At 39.2% G+C, this 21,386-nt stretch overlaps 1 protein-coding gene across 4 annotated transcripts in view; it reads right to left on the bottom strand.

The window, feature by feature from the left end:
- Positions 1-1,696: 1,696 nt before the first annotated feature.
- The window catches only part of TSC2 (TSC complex subunit 2), a 213,609-nt gene continuing 193,919 nt past the window's right edge, over positions 1,697-21,386 (bottom strand). For all 4 annotated transcript variants that reach the window (XM_053694513.1, XM_053694514.1, XM_053694515.1 and 1 more), the window contains 4 exons: positions 12,414-12,492; positions 12,147-12,238; positions 9,273-9,371; positions 1,697-2,432 (listed from right to left, as the gene is read on the bottom strand). In XM_053694513.1, coding sequence (XP_053550488.1) covers positions 2,274-2,432; positions 9,273-9,371; positions 12,147-12,238; positions 12,414-12,492 — 429 coding nt within the window. In that variant the 3' untranslated portion in view covers positions 1,697-2,273. The remainder of the gene's footprint in view (positions 2,433-9,272; positions 9,372-12,146; positions 12,239-12,413; positions 12,493-21,386) is intronic.

The following is a 21,386-nucleotide window of genomic DNA, read 5'->3' as shown; positions in this document are numbered from 1 at the left end:
CCTGATTAATAAACAATTTCTTTAGGAGACCCTCTAATTTTTTATCCATAGGGTCTTTGAAAGCACAACTGTCCTCAATGGGTATAGTTGTACGCTTAGCCAGGGTAGATATAGCTCCCTCCACCTTAGGGACCGTTTGCCACAAGTCCCGAATGGTGTCTGATATGGGAAACATTTTCTTAAAAGTAGGAGGGGGAGAAAATGGTATACCTGGTCTATCCCATTCCTTCTTAATAATTTCCGAAATTCTCTTAGGAACCGGAAAAACATCAGTATAAGTGTAAGCACTTCTAAATATTTGTCCATCTTACACAATTTCTCTGGTGGTATCATAATAGGATCACAATCATCCAGAGTCGCTAAGACCTCCCGAAGCAACAGACGGAGGTGTTCAAGCTTAAATTTAAAGGACATAACGTCCGAATCTGTCTGAGGTAACACATTCCCTCAGTCTGAAATTTCTCCCTCAGACAGCAATTCCCTGACCACCAACTCAGAACACTGTGAGGGTACATCAGAAATAGCTAATAAAGTATCAGAGGATTCAGTATTTACATTAATATCTGACCTACTGCGTTTACCCTGCAACACTGGTAATTTAGATAATACCTCTGTAAGGGTAGTTGACATAACTGCAGCCATCTCCTGCAGAGTAAAGGAATTAGACGCACTAGAGGTACTTGGCGTCGCCTGTGTGGGCGTTAAAGGTTGTGACACTTGGGGAGAATGGATTGAATGGCATAACCTGATTCTCTTCAGATTGAGAATCATCCTTAGGCACACTATCTTGACCTAAAATATGGTCTTTACAATGTAAGGCCCTTTCAGTACAAGAGGTACACAATGTAAGAGGGGGTTCCATAATAGCTTCTAAACACATAGAACAATGAGAATCCTCAATGTCAGATATGTTAGATTAATAATAGCCACAAAAGTCGTTTAAACACTTTATTTGTTGTTTTAAATAAAACTTTGAAAAACGTGTACTGCGCCTTTAAGAAAGAAAAAGTGAACAATTTTTCCAAAACTGCTTAAATAACGTTAATTTGTTACCAAAATTCACTAAAACTAATTGGTATACCCAAAAATTATTGCACTCTATGAGAAAGGTGAAAAATAAGGATCTAACGTGAAAAATATATCAGTTTACACGAAAACACCCTCTGCACCTCCTATTTCCCACAAGTAAGGAATGCAGCTGTGGACTCTTCCCATATTAAGATGGAAATGGACATTACCCAAGGCTGTGGGTAAAGCCTGATGTACTGTAATTCCCCCATCTACACTATTTTTTTGCTTCCGCCTGGGGGTTTAAGGAAGGTGCCCAGCTGATCCTCTGGCATACACTCCAAGTGAACCTTAAGGAATGAGGTTTACAAGGGGGGTTTTGTCCCACTTGAACCCCACAGGTGGAGGAAAAAAAAAGATAGTGAAGATGGGGAAATTACAATGCATCGTATATATATATATGTTTGACACAATAAAGCACATGCACTCTGAGGGGATTTATGATCTTACATTGGGCTTTACCCACAGCCGCTTGGGTATTGTCCGTTGTACCTGGGTAATCCTCGGATTACCCAATATCTGACTTTACCTGTAACATATAAGTGGTTGTTGAACTTTACCCTATGTGGCACTGATGAGGTGTCCGCCAGCTAAACATAAAAATACAATGCACAAAGATATGACCCACTTATTTTAATTTTGCACTTTATTTTTTTGTTGCAAAACTAGATTGCTAATAGAGAGTCCGGCAACACATTGCACATCCCGGGGGAAGCTTAGAAGTTAAAGTGCTACCAATTAAATCACAGGACAAATCACCTGCTCTCTTCCATAATCTCCCTTAAATATTAGGATTTGTATGCAAAACAGGGAGATAAACTCAAAACTTTTATTACTGAACTTAATTCCGTATTGCGCAGGAAAAAAAATCCATTTTAGGCTGTAGATTTTTTTTCACTTTCATAAGTCCACAATACAGGAATATAATCAAAGCAACTTTACACCTTTGAAAAAGGGTTAATAATAAATTAGGATATCCATTCCAGTATTCAAAATAATTTAGCTTCTAGTGTCTCTTAAAAAAGTATCCAAGCGTCGTCTAGGTTTAGACAGTTCCAGGTCCAGAGGCTAAAGTCTCATGAGTGAGCTTTTAATTATTTAGTAGTCTTTGCCTGCTCTGTATCAAAATACTGCACAAAAACTGTGTCCCTGCGAGGGTCCCGCACCGTACCATGAAGCCAGACCAGTCGGTTAAAAAGGTCTCACTAAGCAAACTCTGTAAAGTCATCCACTGCCGATATGAGTCTTGTTCTCTGTCCGGTTTCAAAAGTGCCGTTGGGTGACTGCTGAGTCTGCGGAGGAGTTTTGTTACTGTACATCTGATATGGGAGGTTTGCACTCTGCTCCAGCAGCTCTTCGTGAATCTAAAATAAGAAAGAGACAAAAAAAAATCAACTGTTGATTACCCATATATTGACTTTGCCAAGCTTATTACCATCATGCACAGCACAATGATCAAAGGGACAATGGACATTCTAAACACTAAATACATTTAATGCAGCCTCCGCTAATCATGGGTGCTGCCATATTGGAACCTAGGTTACACTGCAGGTATCTAAGGGAGAGTTACTGCACATGTGCAAACATGTAAGCACAGGAATGTAGTGAAAGCTAGATTTTAACATGGCGGCACCCGTAATTAGATGGAGGCAACAAATATCATCAATACTATGCTTATAAAATGTATTTAGCGTTTAAAGTTACAGTTTTACAATTCACATAGAGAGTACACATTTTTAAAAGAACCCATCCAACATTCTTCTTTTAATAAATGTACCTCTTTGTATGCTTTGTTGTAAAAACGTAGTTCAATTCCACAAGAGCATACTGAGGTAGGCTCAGAAGGGTGCATTGTGCCTTCAGTACTATATGTAAAACATTGTTACCTTACTATGTTCTCATGGACACAAGATACAATTCAACAAAGGATACCAAAAGAAAGAGTTAAAGGGGCACGTTACCCGAAGGTGAAACACTTTAAAGTGCTGCAGCATAGCTCTAAAAAGCGGACTAGAAACTACCTCATGAACATCTCTATGTAAAAAAGGAAGATATTTTCTCTCAGATCTCCTCAGTAGCCACATCCTATCGTAAAAAAAACAATAAACATCAAATCAGGATGCTTGTCCAGTGCAAGGCAGTGTATCTGGCATGTGCAGGAACAGTCACTGTATTTTCCTCACCAGTGCAAGGCAGTGTGTATCTGGCATGTGCAGGAACAGTCACTGTATTTCCCTCCTCAGTGCAAGGCTGTGTGTATCTGGCATGTGCAGGAACAGTCACTATATTTCCCTCCTCAGTGCAAGGCAGTGTGTATCTGACATGTGCAGGAACAGTCACTGTATTTTCCTCATCAGTGCAAGGCAGTGTGTATCTGGCATGTGCAGGAACAGTCACTTTATTTTCCTCATCAGTGCAAGGCAGTGTGTATCTGGCATGTGCAGGAACAGTCACTTTATTTTCCTCATCAGTGCAAGGCAGTGTGTATCTGGCATGTGCAGGAACAGTCACTGTATTTTCCTCATCAGTGCAAGGCAGTGTGTATCTGGCATGTGCAGGAACAGTCACTGTATTTTCCTCATCAGTGCAAGGCAGTGTGTATCTGGCATGTGCAGGAACAGTCACTTTATTTTCCTCATCAGTGCAAGGCAGTGTGTATCTGGCATGTGCAGGAACAGTCACTTTATTTTCCTCACCAGTGCAAGGCAGTGTGTATCTGACATGTGCAGGAACAGTCACTGTATTTTCCTCATCAGTGCAAGGCAGTGTGTATCTGGCATGTGCAGGAACAGTCACTGTATTTTCCTCATCAGTGCAAGGCAGTGTGTATCTGGCATGTGCAGGAACAGTCACTGTATTTTCCTCATCAGTGCAAGGCAGTGTGTATCTGACATGTGCAGGAACAGTCACTGTATTTTCCTCATCAGTGCAAGGCAGTGTGTATCTGACATGTGCAGGAACAGTCACTGTATTTTCCTCATCAGTGCAAGGCAGTGTGTATCTGGCATGTGCAGGAACAGTCACTGTATTTTCCTCATCAGTGCAAGGCAGTGTGTATCTGACATGTGCAGGAACAGTCACTGTATTTTCCTCATCAGTGCAAGGCAGTGTGTATCTGGCATGTGCAGGAACAGTCACTGTATTTCCCTCCTCAGTGCAAGGCTGTGTGTATTTGGCATGTGCAGGAACAGTCACTATATTTCCCTCATCAGTGCAAGGCAGTGTGTATCTGACATGTGCAGGAACAGTCACTGTATTTTCCTCATCAGTGCAAGGCAGTGTGTATCTGGCATGTGCAGGAACAGTCACTTTATTTTCCTCATCAGTGCAAGGCAGTGTGTATCTGGCATGTGCAGGAACAGTCACTTTATTTTCCTCATCAGTGCAAGGCAGTGTGTATCTGGCATGTGCAGGAACAGTCACTTTATTTTCCTCACCAGTGCAAGGCAGTGTGTATCTGACATGTGCAGGAACAGTCACTGTATTTTCCTCATCAGTGCAAGGCAGTGTGTATCTGGCATGTGCAGGAACAGTCACTTTATTTTCCTCATCAGTGCAAGGCAGTGTGTATCTGGCATGTGCAGGAACAGTCACTTTATTTTCCTCATCAGTGCAAGGCAGTGTGTATCTGGCATGTGCAGGAACAGTCACTTTATTTTCCTCACCAGTGCAAGGCAGTGTGTATCTGGCATGTGCAGGAACAGTCACTTTATTTTCCTCACCAGTGCAAGGCAGTGTATCTGGCATGTGCAGGAACAGTCACTGTATTTTCCTCATCAGTGCAAGGCAGTGTGTATCTGGCATGTGCAGGAACAGTCACTGTATTTTCCTCATCAGTGCAAGGCAGTGTGTATCTGGCATGTGCAGGAACAGTCACTGTATTTCCCTCATCAGTGCAAGGCAGTGTGTATCTGGCATGTGCAGGAACAGTCACTTTATTTTCCTCATCAGTGCAAGGCAGTGTGTATCTGGCATGTGCAGGAACAGTCACTGTATTTTCCTCATCAGTGCAAGGCAGTGTGTATCTGACATGTGCAGGAACAGTCACTGTATTTTCCTCATCAGTGCAAGGCAGTGTGTATCTGGCATGTGCAGGAACAGTCACTGTATTTTCCTCATCAGTGCAAGGCAGTGTGTATCTGGCATGTGCAGGAACAGTCACTGTAATTCCCTCATCAGTGCAAGGCAGTGTGTATCTGGCATGTGCAGGAACAGTCACTGTAATTCCCTCATCAGTGAAAGGCAGTGTGTATCTGGCATGTGCAGGAACAGTCACTTTATTTTCCTCACCAGTGCAAGGCAGTGTGTATCTGGCATGTGCAGGAACAGTCACTGTATTTCCCTCATCAGTGCAAGGCAGTGTGTATCTGGCATGTGCAGGAACAGTCACTGTATTTTCCTCATCAGTGCAAGGCAGTGTGTATCTGGCATGTGCAGGAACAGTCACTGTATTTCCCTCATCAGTGCAAGGCAGTGTGTATCTGACATGTGCAGGAACAGTCACTGTATTTTCCTCATCAGTGCAAGGCAGTGTGTATCTGGCATGTGCAGGAACAGTCACTGTATTTTCCTCATTAGTGCAAGGCAGTGTGTATCTGGCATGTGCAGGAACAGTCACTGTAATTCCCTCATCAGTGCAAGGCAGTGTGTGTGTATCTGGCATGTGCAGGAACAGTCACTGTATTTTCCTCATCAGTACAAGGCAGTGTGTATCTGGCATGTGCAGGAACAGTCACTGTATTTTCCTCATCAGTGTAAGGCAGTGTATATCTTACATGTGCAGGAACAGTCACTGTATTTTCCTCACCAGTGCAAGGAAGTTTACTAAGAAATTATGTGAGATTACGGTGAAATGTCACATGATTATGGCACAGTGAAAGTATGAACTCCGCACCAATGATACCGGCTGGTTATTTTTTCACCATGCACCTTCACATAAGTCCTGAAACAAGCATCCAAGCAGCTACTGAACACATTTTGAGGTAATATATCTTCTTTTTTTACATAGAGATATTTATGTGATATTTTCTAGTCAGCTTTTACATATACGCTGCATCACCTCGGATTACCCAATATCTGACTTTACCTGTAACATATAAGTGGTTGTTGAACGTTACCCTATGTGGCACTGATGAGGTGTCCGCCAGCTAAACATAAAAATACAATGCACAAAGATATGACCCACTTATTTTAATTTTGCACTTTATTTTTTTGTTGCAAAACTAGATTGCTAATAGAGAGTCCGGCAACACATTGCACATCCCGGGGGAAGCTTAGAAGTTAAAGTGCTACCAATTAAATCACAGGACAAATCACCTGCTCTCTTCCATAATCTCCCTTAAATATTAGGATTTGTATGCAAAACAGGGAGATAAACTCAAAACTCAAAATTTACATTTTTTTTTTACTTTCTTTGTGCAGGGTCCATTAATTCCTGTCACCACCCCCCACAAGGGGTCTGTGGTGTCTACAGGAAGGCAAGAGTAGTTTATCCTTTGAGGCGTTTCAAGGAGAAACCTGCTCTATCTGAAATCAAGTTTATTGCCTATGCTCAGTAGAGGACTTATGCTGAAAAAATAATGTGATAGTAGAACTTTAGTTCTGTAATATCTGCATGCTTATCTCTCTGAAGGTGATGGCTACAGTGAGAAAAACATACAGCAGTCATGTAGACCAGCACTGATGAAGGCGCATAAAAGTAAGACAGAAGGGTAAACCAACTAGCAGGAACAATTAAAATTGCAAGATAAGTCAAGAATGAGTCCCAAGAAGGTGATTGTGGAAGAAGGAATCAGAGAAGTATTTGTGAGTTTGATCATCCACCCATGACATTTAACACTGCAGAACGATCGTTACGAAAGCCAGTGCAAGGCTGCAGGACAAATTCATTACATGATCCACATAAGTCATGAACAAGTTGTTATTTCAGGATTCAGATAGAACATCCAATGTTAAGCAACTTTCCAAATTACTTCTATTATCAATGTTGCTTCATTCGCTTGGCGTCCTTTATTGAAGAAGAGGCAATGCACTACTGGGAGCTAGCTGACCACACTGGTGATCTAATGATAAGAGGTAAATTTGTGCAGGCCTACCCAGATATGCTTTTCCACAAAGAGTACCAAGACCACGGAGCAAATTAGGTAAGAGAAGTAAATTGGAAAGTTGTTTAAAATTGTATCTTCTATCTGAATCATGAAAGAAAATTTTGGGGTTTCATGTCCCTTTAACCCTAAAATTTAAGAGAAAGGTGGCCTTATTAGGGAAACATGCGTTGGGTTGCCACTTTGGACGTTTTTGTCACTTAGTGGGCAAGACTTTGTTGTACCATTCAAATTCTGCCTATATCATATGCTGAAGATGCAGAGATAGAGAGTGCCAGCGCCTTTTAGGTTGCGAAAAAGTTGCAGTGTAATGTATATCTGCCCTTTATTTACTCTGTGATAGTCAGCGTTTGTTTTTAAATGTTTTAATAAAATATACTTGTCCTTTCTCATACCTCCCAACATTTGTGTCTGGTTATCAGGAACTCAGGAAGTTGATGGGTGTTTTGTCACCGTTTTGTGGGAGGAGCTGTGTTGGGAGCGATTGTGGATGGTTAGTGGGTGGGATTAAGGTTGTGTCTGATTGGTAGGTGGGTGTGTCTGGGTAATATGTGGGTGTGGCTAAGGGAAATAGGGACATATGACTGTCTCAGAGGGACAGAGCTCAGAATCAGGGACTGTCCCTCTCAAATAGGGACAGTGGGGAGATCTGCTCTCTAGGTGCTCTGTATTTCAGGATAAGGAAAGCATTGTGCCTATAAAACCTAGCGCTAAGTCCTAGCTCTATAAAGTGTGAGCGCTATCCTCTACTTACCAACAGCATATTGTCGCACTGAACATTATTTGCTGATTTCTGTCTTTTAGAAGTTGCCAGCTGAATCTATAAAGTTGAGGAACAAACAAACTGAACAAAAATCAATCTAATTTGAAGGAGTTTCCTTTTTGATTGCACGACGCTATATGATCACATTTTTTGTTGGCGTGGGTATTCTTTGTTAAATGTGATATTGCGCTGTTTATGGCGATTACTATTATTTGCTCTAAGGGCTGCAAGCAGAAACATCAGCGCTGGTATCGACTTGACGTCCATTCTGATTAGTGCTTTATAAACAAATGCTGAATAAGGCCTTTGGAGGTGGCATTCGGGTCTTTTTTGGCGCCAAATTTATTTTTGTGACAATGCAACACAAAGATCTGGATTTGCACAGATCTTTGTGTGTTGCACTTTCACAAAATAAATCTGACACGCTAAAAAGACCCTAAAATCGCTACACGTGTCCATTTTCTGCATTAAAGGGACAGTCTACCCCAAAGATAGTACCATCCCTTTATTACCCAGTTGCATAACTAACACAGTTATATTAATATACTTTTAACCTCTGCGATTACCCGGTATCTAAGCCTCTACAGACTACCCCCTTATTTAAGTTCTTTTGACAGGCTTGCATTTTAGACAATCAGTGCTGACTCCTAGGTAATTCCACAGACGTGTGCACGATGTATCTACATGGCACACATGAACTAACGCCCTATAGCTGTGAAAAAAATGTAAAAATGCATTCAGATAAGAGGTGGCCTTCAAGGGCTACGAAATTAGCATATTAGACTACCCAGGTTTAGCTTTTACCAAAGGATACCAAAAGAACAAAGAGCCACTCTTGTTTAAAATGACATGTCCTATCTGATTCATAAAAATTTATTTTTGACTAGACTGTCCCTTTAATTTATTAAATGAATAGCCGAATGCCTATGTCTATCATTGAAACATGCAGCGCTATTCACCATCAAGCGTATTGTCATTGTGAAATATGCTTCCAATACGTGCACTGAATATTCAAAATCACACAAAGCGTCAACATTTGTAGAAAGTTACTCTTTGGTGACTAGATTCATTTTTTTCAGTACTTGGAATCTCCAATTTAGAAAGGGTGAGTAAAAAGGATTTTAAATAGTGAATTACAGAGATTTTGACATCAGATATAAATTAATAAAATAAAAAAACAAAAAAAAAAACACATTATCATAATAACTTTATGCAACATGTGACCTGTTCTAGATAATTGTCAAATAAATGGTGCGTTCCTTTATTCACCTCCGCAACCAGAACAGATTATTCAATATGTTTTGTGCTCTAAGGGCGACACTACAAATATAACGTACCTTGGGTCTCATCTTCTTAATATGCCGGAGTCGGGCTATCCATTTAGAAGGGTAAATGTCGGTGGGGTTTGACCTGCTGTGATGAACTTGCGAGGCCATCTAAAAAAAAAAAAAGGACAAACATTCCCAATGTGCAGCAGAATTTTCTACTCCTTAATTTTTTTTTTAATCTTTGTATAGTATTTGAGGATTTAAAACAAAAAACAAGTGTTAAAAAAAAAAAAAAAAAGACCTCAGCTGTACCGTATGTCTGTAATAAATATGTTGCTAGGATACAACTCCTGCAGATAAAGTGCTAAGTTAATATCATATTATTACATACAAATAATAGTATTATATGAAGATTGACAACTCTTGCTACTTACTCACGGTTAGTAATATTAATGGTAAAGTAGCTAATATATATTTTTCAACCAATCAGTAATTAGCTAAATAAGCTTTTTAACCCCTTAATGCCAGGTACGTCCTGCAAAAACTGACAGTTAGTGACAATGGATGTACCTGGTACGTCAGTTGTCTAAGAGAGTGCTGGAAGCGATCGCAATCGCTTCCAGCAGCTCTCAGGGTATTGCAGTGATGCCTCGATATTGAGGCATCCTGCAATACCCTTTAAAAAGCATCCGATGCAGAGAGAGCCACTCTGTGGCCCTCTCTGCACCAGTAGCGATGGTGCCGTTGGTGGGTGGGAGCTTACAAGGGAGGCGGGTGGGCGGCCCATCGCTCCCCGGCATCTGGTTCCTTCAAGTGTTTTGTGCACGCCGGATGCTGGGAGCGTGCGGAGGGGGGCCTGCGGGCGCGTGCATGTGTGTGTGTGCGCGCACGCAGCAACCACTGCCACCAATGACTAGAGAAGAGAGAGGGGGGCAGAAAGCGTTTTTTTTTTTTTTTTTTTAAATAATAGGATCTGCTAGGGTAGGGAGATGGGGTTAGGTGGGGGGGCAGCTACACTACAGAAAACCGCTGTTTAAGAAAAAAAAACAAAAAAAAAAACAACCTTTCTTTTTTGGGGAAAACTGGGTACTGGCAGACAGCTGCCAGTACCCAAGATGGTGGCAAATAGGTAGGTTGGGAGGGTTAGAGAGCTGTTTGGGGGGGATCAGGGAGGTTGGGGGCTAAGGCAGGGGTCCATCACAGATGAATAATTAAAAAAAAATAAAAAACACCTTTTATTTTAGTACTGGCAGACTTTCTGCCAGTACTTAAGATGGCGGGGACAATTGTGGGGTGGGGGAGGGAAGAGAGCTGTTTGGGAGGAATCAGGGGGTGGGATGTGTCAGGTGGGAGGCTGATCTCTACACTAAAGCTAAAATTAACCCTGCAAGCTCTCTACAAGCTACCTAATTAACCCCTTAACTGCTGGGCATAATACAAGCGTGGTGCGCAGCAGCATTTAGTGGCCTCCTATTTGCCAAAAAGCAACCCCAAAGCCATATATGTCTGCTATTTCTGAACAAAGGAGATCCCAGAGAAGCATTTACAACCATTTGTGCCATAATTGCACAAGCTGTTTGTAAATAATTTCAGTAAGAAACCTAAAATTGTGAAAAATTTAACTTTTTTTTTTATTTGCTCGCATTTGGCGGTGAAATGGTGGCATGAAATATACCAAAATGGGCCTAGATCAATACTTTGGGTTGTCCACTACACTAAAGCTAAAATTAACCCTTCAAGGTCTCTACAAGCTCCCTAATTAACCCCTTCACTGCTGGGCATAATACATGTGTGGTGCACAGCGGCATTTAGTGGCCTTCTAATTACCAAAAAGCAATGCCAAAGCCAAATATGTCTGCTATTTCTGAACAAAGAGGATCCCAGAGAAGTATTTACAACCATTTGTGCCATAATTGCACAAACTGTTTGTAAATAATTTCAGTGAGAAACCTAAAGTTTGTGACAAAATTTGTGAAAAAGTGAACGATTTTTTTTTATTTGCTCGCATTTGGCAGTGAAATGGTGGCATGAAATATACCAAAATGGGCATAAATCAATACTTTGGGTTGTCTTCTAAAAAGAAATATATAGATGTCAATGGATATTCAGAGATTCCTGACAGATATCAGTGTTCTAATGTAACTAGCGCTAATTTAAAAAAAAAAGTAGTTTGGAAATAGCAAAGTGCTACTTGTATTTATGGCCCTATAACTTGCAAAAAAAGCAAAGAACATGTAAACATTGGGTATTTCTAAACTCAGGACAAAATTTAGAAACTATTTAGCATGGGTGTTTTTTGGTGGTTGTAGATGTGTAACAGATTTTGGGGGTCATAGTTAGAAAAAGTGTGTTTTTTTCAATTTTTTCCTCATATTTTATATATTTTTTTTATAGTAAATTATAAGATATGATGAAAATAATGATATCTTTAGAAAGTCCATTTAATGGCGAGAAAAACGGTATATAATATGTGTGGGTACAGTAAACGAGTAAGAGGAAAATTACAGCTAAACACAAACACTGCAGAAATGTAAAAATAGCCATTGTCATTAAGGGTAAGAAAATTGAAAAATGGTCCGGTCATTAAGGGGTTAAAGGGAGACGATACCCAAAAATATTCTTTGGTGATTCAGACAGAGCATACAATTTTAAAAAAAGTCTGCAAATTTTCTTAGTTCTCATTGTATTCTTTGTCAAAGAGATACCTAAGTAGGTAGAGTGCACGTGCAGGTAAAAGTACTGCTGCCATATAGTTCTCCAGACACGTGCACACTCCTAAGTTTATAACCCTGCTTTTTAACAAATGATACCAAGAGAAAAAAAAAAGAAAAATTTGACGATTTTGTCTAAATCATGAAAGACAAATTTGGGGTTTCACATCCCTATAATGTTTGGCATAAAATGTTATTTCGATGTACAATCGAGGAACACAAACATACGTACGTTTGAATGTAAAGCCATCTGTCGTGCAAGGAAAGGAAGGTTTTTATCGGAAACAATTTTGGCTGCAGTGATATCGACGAGACCTTCCATATCTGCATAAACAAAGATACCATTTGTTTAAATAGATCATTTATTGAAAGTATTTTGCTGATACATTAAATCTGTTTCTTCTGGATTATCAAACTACTGTACAGAAAGAAAGAAAAGTTGGTGACCATTTATATATCAATCACATTTACAATGCTAATTTAGTCAATGACGCATTACCTTTCCGACATTGCAGCGTCACCAGATTGCTCTCGCAGTCCAATGGTTGGATGTTTACATCCACAAAGTTGAACTGACCCTGGAAAAATGAAAAGAACAGATCAGCTTAAAACATCTTTAAATTATGTATACAGAATTAAAAGGGTCACACGAAACCCAATTTTCTTCTTTTACGATTCAGATACAGCGTACATTTTTAACGTCTTAATGACCAAGGACGTGCCAGGTATGTCCTACAAAAAACAGTCATTAACGACCAAGGACGTTGCTTACCCTTTGTTAAGCAACCAATGCAGAGAGGGCCACTCTGTGGACCTCTCTGCATCGGCAATTAATGGTGCCGATCGTTGGTGGCATGGGAAGGATAGGAGGGTGGCGGATAGGCAGCCCATCGCTGGAGGAGGCGTGCAAGGGGTGGGGGGGAGGTGTGCGGGGGCGGGAGGGGCGTGTGAGGGGCAGGACCGCTACGCTACATAAGTTAGTGAGTGGGAAGGAGGGGGAGGGTGATAGTGCTTAGGTAAAGGGATCTGGGAGGGGGAGGGGAATGAGGGGGGCAGCTACACTACAGAAAAGATAGGTTATATAATTATTTTTTTAATAAAAAATAAGCCTAATTTCCTGCAAATTGGGTACTGGCAGACAGCTGCCAGTACCTAACATGGCGACTAATAGGTAGAGGGTTAAAGAGCTGTTTAAGGGGGGCTTAGTTAGGTTGGGTGGAAAGGGCGGATCCTACACTGCAGAAAATATATAATAAAAAATATATATATATTTTTTTATACTGGCAGACTTTCTGCCAGTATTTAAGATGCGGGTGACCCTTGAGGGGTGGGGGAGGGAAGAGAGGTGTTTTAGAGGGGTCAGGGAAGGATAAGGGGGTGGGATGTGTCAGGTGGGAGACTGATCTCTACACTAAAGCTAAAAACATAATTTATGTAAGAACTTACCTGATAAATTCATTTCTTTCATATTAGCAAGAGTCCATGAGCTAGTGACGTATGGGATATACATTCCTACCAGGAGGGGCAAAGTTTCCCAAACCTTAAAATGCCTATAAATACACCCCTCACCACACCCACAATTCAGTTTAACGAATAGCCAAGAAGTGGGGTGATAAGAAAAAAGTGCGAAAGGATATAAAATAAGGAATTGGAATAATTGTGCTTTATACAAAAAAATCAAAACCACCACAAAAAAGGGCGGGCCTCATGGACTCTTGCTAATATGAAAGAAATGAATTTATCAGGTAAGTTCTTACATAAATTATGTTTTCTTTCATGTAATTAGCAAGAGTCCATGAGCTAGTGACGTATGGGATAATGATTACCCAAGATGTGGATCTTTCCACACAAGAGTCACTAGAGAGGGAGGGATAAAATAAAGACAGCCAATTCCTGCTGAAAATAATCCACACCCAGAATAAAATTTTAATGAAAAAACATAAGCAGAAGATTCAAACTGAAACCACTGCCTGAAGTACGTTTCTACCAAAAACTGCTTCAGAAGAAGAAAACACATCAAAATGGAAGAATTTAGTAAAAGTATGCAAAGAGGACCAAGTTGCAGTTTTGCAAATCTGATCAACCGAAGCTTCATTCTTAAACGCCCAGGAAGTAGAAACTAACCTAGTAGAATGAGCTGTAATCCTTTGAGGCGGAGTGTTACCCGACTCAACATAGGCATGATGAAATAAAGATTTCAACCAAGATGCCAAAGAAATGGCAGAAGCTTTCTGGTCTTTTCTAGAACCGGAAAAGATGACAAATAGACTAGAAGTCTTTCGGAAAGACTTAATAGCTTCAACATAATATTACAAAGCTCTAACAGCATCCAAAGAATGCAATGATTTCTCCTTAGAATTCATAGGATTAGGACATAATGAAGGAACCACAATTTCTCTACTAATGTTGTTAGAATTCACAACCTTAGGTAAAAAAATTCAAAAGAAGTTCGCAGCACCGCCTTATCCTGATGCAAAATCAGAAAAGGAGACTCACAAAAAAGAGTAGATAATTCAGAGACTCTTCTGGCAGAAGAGATGGCCAAAAGAAACAAAACTTTCCAAGAAAGTAATATAACGACCAAAGAATGCATGGGTTCAAAAGGAGGAGCTTGAAGAGCCCCCAGAACCAAATTCAAACTCCAAGGAGGAGAAATTGACTTAATGACAGGTTTAATACGAACCAAAGCTTGTACAAAACAATGAATATCAGGAAGATTAGCAATCCTTCTGTGAAAAAGAACAGAAAGAGCAGAGATTTGTCTTTCAAGAAACTTGCGGACAAACCTTTATCTAAACCATCCTGAAGAAATATAAGTCTTCCAGACTCTATAATATATCTCTCTAGATACATACTTACGAGCCTGTCACATAGTATCAATCACAGAGTCAGAGAAACCTCTTTGACCAAGAATCAAGCGTTCAAACTCCACACCTTAAAATTAAGGTTTTGAGATCCTGATGGAAAAAAGAACCTTGAGACAGAAAGACTGGTCTTAACGGAAGAGTCCACAGCTGGCAAGAGGCCATCCGGACAAGATCCGCATATCAAAACCTGTGAGGCCATGCTGGAGCTACCAGCAGGACAAACGAGCATTGCTTTAGAATAATAGAGAATACCCTTGGAAGAAGAACTAGAGGCGGAAAGATATAGGCAGGATGACACTAGTAAGGAAGAGATAATGCATCCACTGCCTCCGCCCGAGGATCCCTGGATCCGGACAGATACCAGGGAAGTTTCTTGTTTAGATGAGAAGCCATCAGATCTATTTCTGGGAGATCCCACATTTGAACAATCTGAGGAAATACCTCTGGGTGAAGACCATTCGCCCAGGTGCAACGTTTGGCGACTGAGATAATCCGCTTTCCAATTGTCCATACCTGGGATATGAACCGCAGAGATTAGACAGGAGCTGGATTCCGCCCAAACCAAAATTCGAGATACTTCTTTCATAGCCAGAGGACTGTGAGTCCCTCCTTGATGATTGATGTATGCCACAGTTGTGACATTGTCTATCTGAAAACAAATGAACAACTCTCTCTTCAGAAGAGGCCAAGACTGAAGAGCTCTGAAATTGCACGGAGTTCCAAAATATTGATCGGAAATCTCACCTCCTGAGATTCCCAAACCCCTTGTGCCGTCAGATACCCCCACACAGCTCTCCAACCTGTAAGACTTGCATCTGTTGAAATTACAGTCCAGGTCGGAAGAACAAAGAAGCCCCCTGAACTAAACGATGGTGATCTGTCCACCATGTCAGAGAGTGTCGTATAATCGGTTTAAAGATATTAATTGAGATATCTTTGAGTAATCCCTGCACCATTGGTTCAGCATACAGAGCTGAAGAGGTCGCATGTGAAAACGAGCAAAGGAGATCGCATCTGATGCGGCAGTCCTAAGACCTAAAATTTCCATGCATAAGGCTACCAAAGGGAATGATTGTGACTGAAGGTTTTGACAAGCTGATATCAATGTTAAACTTCTCTTGTCTGACAAGGACAGAGTCATAGACACTGAATCTATTCTAGAAACCTAAAAAGGTTACCCTTGTCTGAGGAATCAATGAACTGATTGGTAAATTGATCCTCCAACCATGAACTTGAAGAAACAACACAAGTCGATTCGTATGAGATTCTTCGAAAATGAGAAGACTGAGCAAGTACCCAGATATCGTCCAATAAGGAAATACCAAAAACCCTGTTCTCTGATTACAGAAAGAAGGGCACCGAGAACCTTTGAAAAAAATTCTTGGAACTGAGGCTAGGCCAAACGGTAGAGCCACAAAACTGGTAATGCTTGTCTAAAAAGAGAATCTCAGACACTAAAAGTGATCTGGATGAATCGGAATATGCAGATACACATCCTGTAAATCTATTGTAGACATATAATGCCCTTGCTAAACAAAAGGCAGGACAGTCCTACAGTAACCATCTTGAATGTTGGTATCCTTACATAACGATTCAATATTGATAGATCCGGAACTGGTCTGAAGGAATTGACCTTCTTTGGTACAATGAAGAGATAAAATAAAACCCCAGCCCCTGTTCCAGAACTGGAACTGGCATAATTACTCCAGCCAACTCTAGATCTGAAACACATTTCAGAAATGCTGAGCCTTTGCTGTGTTAACTGGGACACGGGAAAGAAAAAAAAAAAATCTCTTAGCAGGAGGCCTTAACTGAAGCCAATTCTGTACCTTTCTGAAACAATGTTCTGAAACAATGTTCTGAAACCAGAAATTGAGAACGGAATTTATCAAAATTTCTTTGAAGAAAACGTAATCTGCCCCATACCAGCTGAGCTGGAATAAGGTCCGCACCTTCATGGGTACTTAGGAGCTGGCTATAGGTTTTCTATAAGGCTTGGATATATTCCAAACTGGAAATAGTTTCCAAACTGATACCGCTCCTGAGAATGAAGGATCAGGCTTTTGTTCCTTATTGTGAGGAAAGGAACGAAAATGATTATTAGACCTAAATTTACCTTAGATTTTTTATCCTTTGGTAAAAAAGTTCCCTTCCTTCCAGAAACAGTTGAAATAATAATTTATTACCCTGGAAAGAAAGGGAAAGCAAAGTTGACTTAGAAGACATATCAGCATTCCAAGTTTAATCCATAAAGCTTTTCTAGCTAAAATAGCTAGAGACATATACCTGACATCAACTCTAATGATATCAAAAAATGGTATCACCAATAAAATTATTAGCATGTTATAGAATAATAATAATGCTATAAAATTATGATCTGTTACTTGTTGCGCTAAAGCTTCTAACCAAAAAGTTGAAGCTGCAGCAACATCCGCTAAAAATATAGCAGGTCTAAGAAGATTACCTGAACATAAGTAAGCTTTTCTTAGAAAGGATTCAATTTTCCTATCTAAAGGATCCTTAAATGAATTACTATCTGCCGTAGGAATAGTAGCACATTTAGCAGGAGTAGAGACAGCCCCATAACCTTAGGGATTTTGTCCCAAAAAAACTCTAATCTGTCAGATGGCACAGGATATAATTGCTTAAACGTTTAGAAGGAGTAAAAGAATTACCCAAATTATTCCATTCCCTGGAAATTACTTCAGAAATAGCATCAGGGAGATTAAACACTTCTGGAATAACTACAGGAGATTTAAAAACCTTATTTAAACGTTTAGATTTAGTATCAAGAGGACCAGAATCCTCTATTTCTAATGCAATTAATACTTCTTTAAATAAAGAACGAATAAATTCCATCTTGAACAAATACAAAGATTTATCAGCATCAACCTCTGAGACAGAAACCTCTGAACCAGAAGAACCATTATCAGTATCAGAATGATGATGTTCATTTAAAAATTCATCTGAAAAAAGAGAAGTTTTAAAAGACTTTTATGTAAACTAGAAGGAGAAATAACAGACATAGCCTTCTTAATGGATTTAAAAAATAAAATCTCTTATGTTTATCAGGAACACTCTGAAAATTAGATGTTGACGGAACAGCAACAGGTAATGTAACAGTACTAAAGGAAATTTTATCTGCATTAATAAGTTTGTCATGACATGCAATACAAATAACAGCTGGAGAAACAGATACCAAAAGTTTATAGCAGATACACTTAGCTTGGTAGCTCCAGCACTAGACCGCGATTTTCCTGTAGTATCTTCTGACTCAGATGCAACGTGAGACATCTTGCAATATGTAAGAGAAAAAACAACATATAAAGCAAAATTGATCAAATTCCTTAAATGACAGTTTCAGGAATGGGAAAAAATGCCAAAGAACAAGCTTCTAGCAACCAGAAGCAATGAAAAAATAAGACTTAAATAATGTGGAGACAAAAGCGACGCCCTTATTTTTTAGCGCCAAATAAGACGCCCACATTATTTGGCGCCTAAATGCTTTTGGCGCCAAAAATGACGCCACATCCGGAACGCCGACATTTTTGGCGCAAAATAACGTAAAAAAATGACGCAACTTCCGGCGACACGTATGACGCCGGAAACGGAAAAGAATTTTTGCGCCAAAAAAGTCAGCGCCAAGAATGACGCAATAAAATGAAGCATTTTCAGCCCCCGCGAGCCTAACAGCCCACAGGAAAAAAAGAGTCAAATTTTTGAAGGTAAGAAAAAATGATTAATTCAAATGCATTATCCCAAATATGAAACTGACTGTCTGAAAAATAAGGAAAGTTGAACATTCTGAGTCAAGGCAAATAAATGTTTGAATACATATATTTAGAACTTTATAAACAAAGTGCCCAACCATAGCTTAGAGTGTCACAGAAAATAAGATTTACTTACCCCAGGACACTCATCTACATGTTTGTAGAAAGCCAAACCAGTACTGAAACGAGAATCAGCAGAGGTAATGGTATATTTATAAGAGTATATCGTCGATCTGAAAAGGGAGGTAAGAGATCAATCTCTACGACCGATAACAGAGAACCTATGAAATAGACCCCGTAGAAGGAGATCACTGCATTCAAATAGGCAATACTCTCCTCACATCCCTCTGACATTCACTGCACGCTGAGAGGAAAACCGGGCTCCAACTTGCTGCGGAGCGCATATCAACGTAGAATCTAGCACAAACTTACTTCACCACCTCCATCGGAGGCAAAGTTTGTAAAACTGAATTGTGGGTGTGGTGAGGGGTGTATTTATAGGCATTTTGAGGTTTGGGAAACTTTGCCCCTCCTGGTAGGAATGTATATCCCATACGTCACTAGCTCATGGACTCTTGCTAATTACATGAAAGAAATTAACCCGACAAGCTACCTAATTAACCCCTTCACTGCTGGGCATAATATAAGTGTGGTGCGCAGCGGCATTTAGCGGGCTTCTAATTACCAAAAAGCAATGTCAAAGTCATATATGTTTGCTATTTCTGAACAAAGGGGATCCCAGAGTGGTTTGTAAATATTATTATTATCATTTATTTGTATAGCGCCGCCAAATTCCGTAGCGCTGGGTACAGTGATAGGGGTATACAATGACAAAGATTTGTGATTAAATACAAAACATAACAAATCTAGCACAGGAGGAAGAGGGCCCTGCTCCGGAGAGCTCACAGTCTATAGGTTTAGGGTGCAGAGACATAAGGTTGGGGTAGCTTGTTACATCGGTTGTATTTGCAGCAGTGAGTCAGACAGTTCATGTACATGTATTAACTCCGTTGTTATAACTCTCTCTACACTTATCAACTAGCACACTTAGGGAACTACACACATGCAGTGCTGCACTGATCTAACAAGCTAAGCTAAATAATTGCAGTGCTGCACTGATCTAACAAGCTAAGCTAAATAATTGCAGTGCTGCACTGATCTAACAAGCTAAGCTAAATAATTACATTTTTTTTGCAATTTTTTTTATTTGATCGCATTTGGCATATACATGTGAAGGGTTATTCAGGGATTCCGGACACATATCAGTGTTACAATGTAACTTTTGCTAATTTTGAAACAAAAAAAATGGTTTGGAAATAGCAAAGTGCTACTTGTACTTATTGCCCTATAACTTACAAAAAAAGCAAAGAAGATGTAAACATTGGGTATTTCTAAACTCAGGACAAAACTTAGAAACTATTTAGCATGGTTGTTTTTTGGAGGTTGTAGATGCGTAAGAGATTTTGGGGGTCAAAGTTAGAAAAAGGGTGTTCTTTTCAATTTTTCATCATATTTTATACATTTTTTATAATAAATTATAAGATATGATGAAAATAATGGTATCTTTAGAAAGTCCATTTAATGGCGAGAAAAACGGTATATAATATGTGTGGGTACAGTAAATGAGTAAGAGGAAAATTACAGCTAAACACAAACACTGCAGAAATGTAAAAATAGCCTTGGTCCTTAAAGGGACATAAAACCCATTTTTTTCTTTCATGATTCAGATAGAACATACTAGGGATGCACACTCCCCTCCCTCATATATATATCTAAAAAATTAAAAGCAAAAATTGTGTACACCTTAAAAAAGGAAATGCAGAAGATAAACGAATGCAAAAAAATGCAAAAAATATGCAGTGAGAAGAAATGCAAGCTAAAATATGCGTGAGATTTGTCCAAACGTGGATCATATTAAAGTGAGAGTATAAGGGAATATTTTAAAAATGGTAATCCTGATTTTGATTGTCCTTAAAAAAGCCTTAAATAGTGATGATCCTCAAATGTGCAGTGAAGGGTCTTCTAAGTAATCCGTATCGATCTCCTATAAAAGATCAGTCTTGAGAAAGGTCCTGGTTAGGACCGAAACGCGTAGACGACCATTGCTGATACCACGGCTCAGGTTTATCTTACACTTGTAAGCCCATTACTTATTTTTCGGGTTAATAGTAGCGTTATTGCACTATATATTTTATCTTTTATAGGAGATTGATACACATTACTTAGAAGACCCTTCACTGCACATTTGAGGATCATCACTATTTAAGGCTTTTTTGAGGACAATCAAAATCAGGATTACCATTTTTAAAGTATATTCCCTTATACTCTCACTTTTTTATGATCCACGTTTAGACAAATCTCTCACATATTTTAACTTACATTTCTTCTCACTGCATATTTTTTTTGCAATTTTTTGCATTCGTATATCTTCTGCATTTCCTTTTTTAAGGTGTACACAATTTTTGCTTTTAGTTTTATATATATATATATATATACACACACATACACAGTATATATATATATATATACACACACATACACAGTATATATATATATATATACACACACATACACAGTATATATATATATATATATATATACACACACATACACAGTATATATATATATATATATATATATATACACACACATACACAGTATATATATATATATACACACACATACACAGTATATATATATATATATACACACACATACACAGTATATATATATATATATATATACACACACACATACACAGTATATATATATATATACACACACATACACAGTATATATATATATATATATATACACACACATACACAGTATATA

This window comes from Bombina bombina, chromosome 11, assembly GCF_027579735.1.
Source record: "Bombina bombina isolate aBomBom1 chromosome 11, aBomBom1.pri, whole genome shotgun sequence".
Lineage (NCBI taxonomy): Eukaryota > Metazoa > Chordata > Amphibia > Anura > Bombinatoridae > Bombina > Bombina bombina.
The sequence above is the reverse complement of the archived record's forward strand: the minus strand, read 5'-3'. Positions and strand labels throughout refer to the sequence as shown.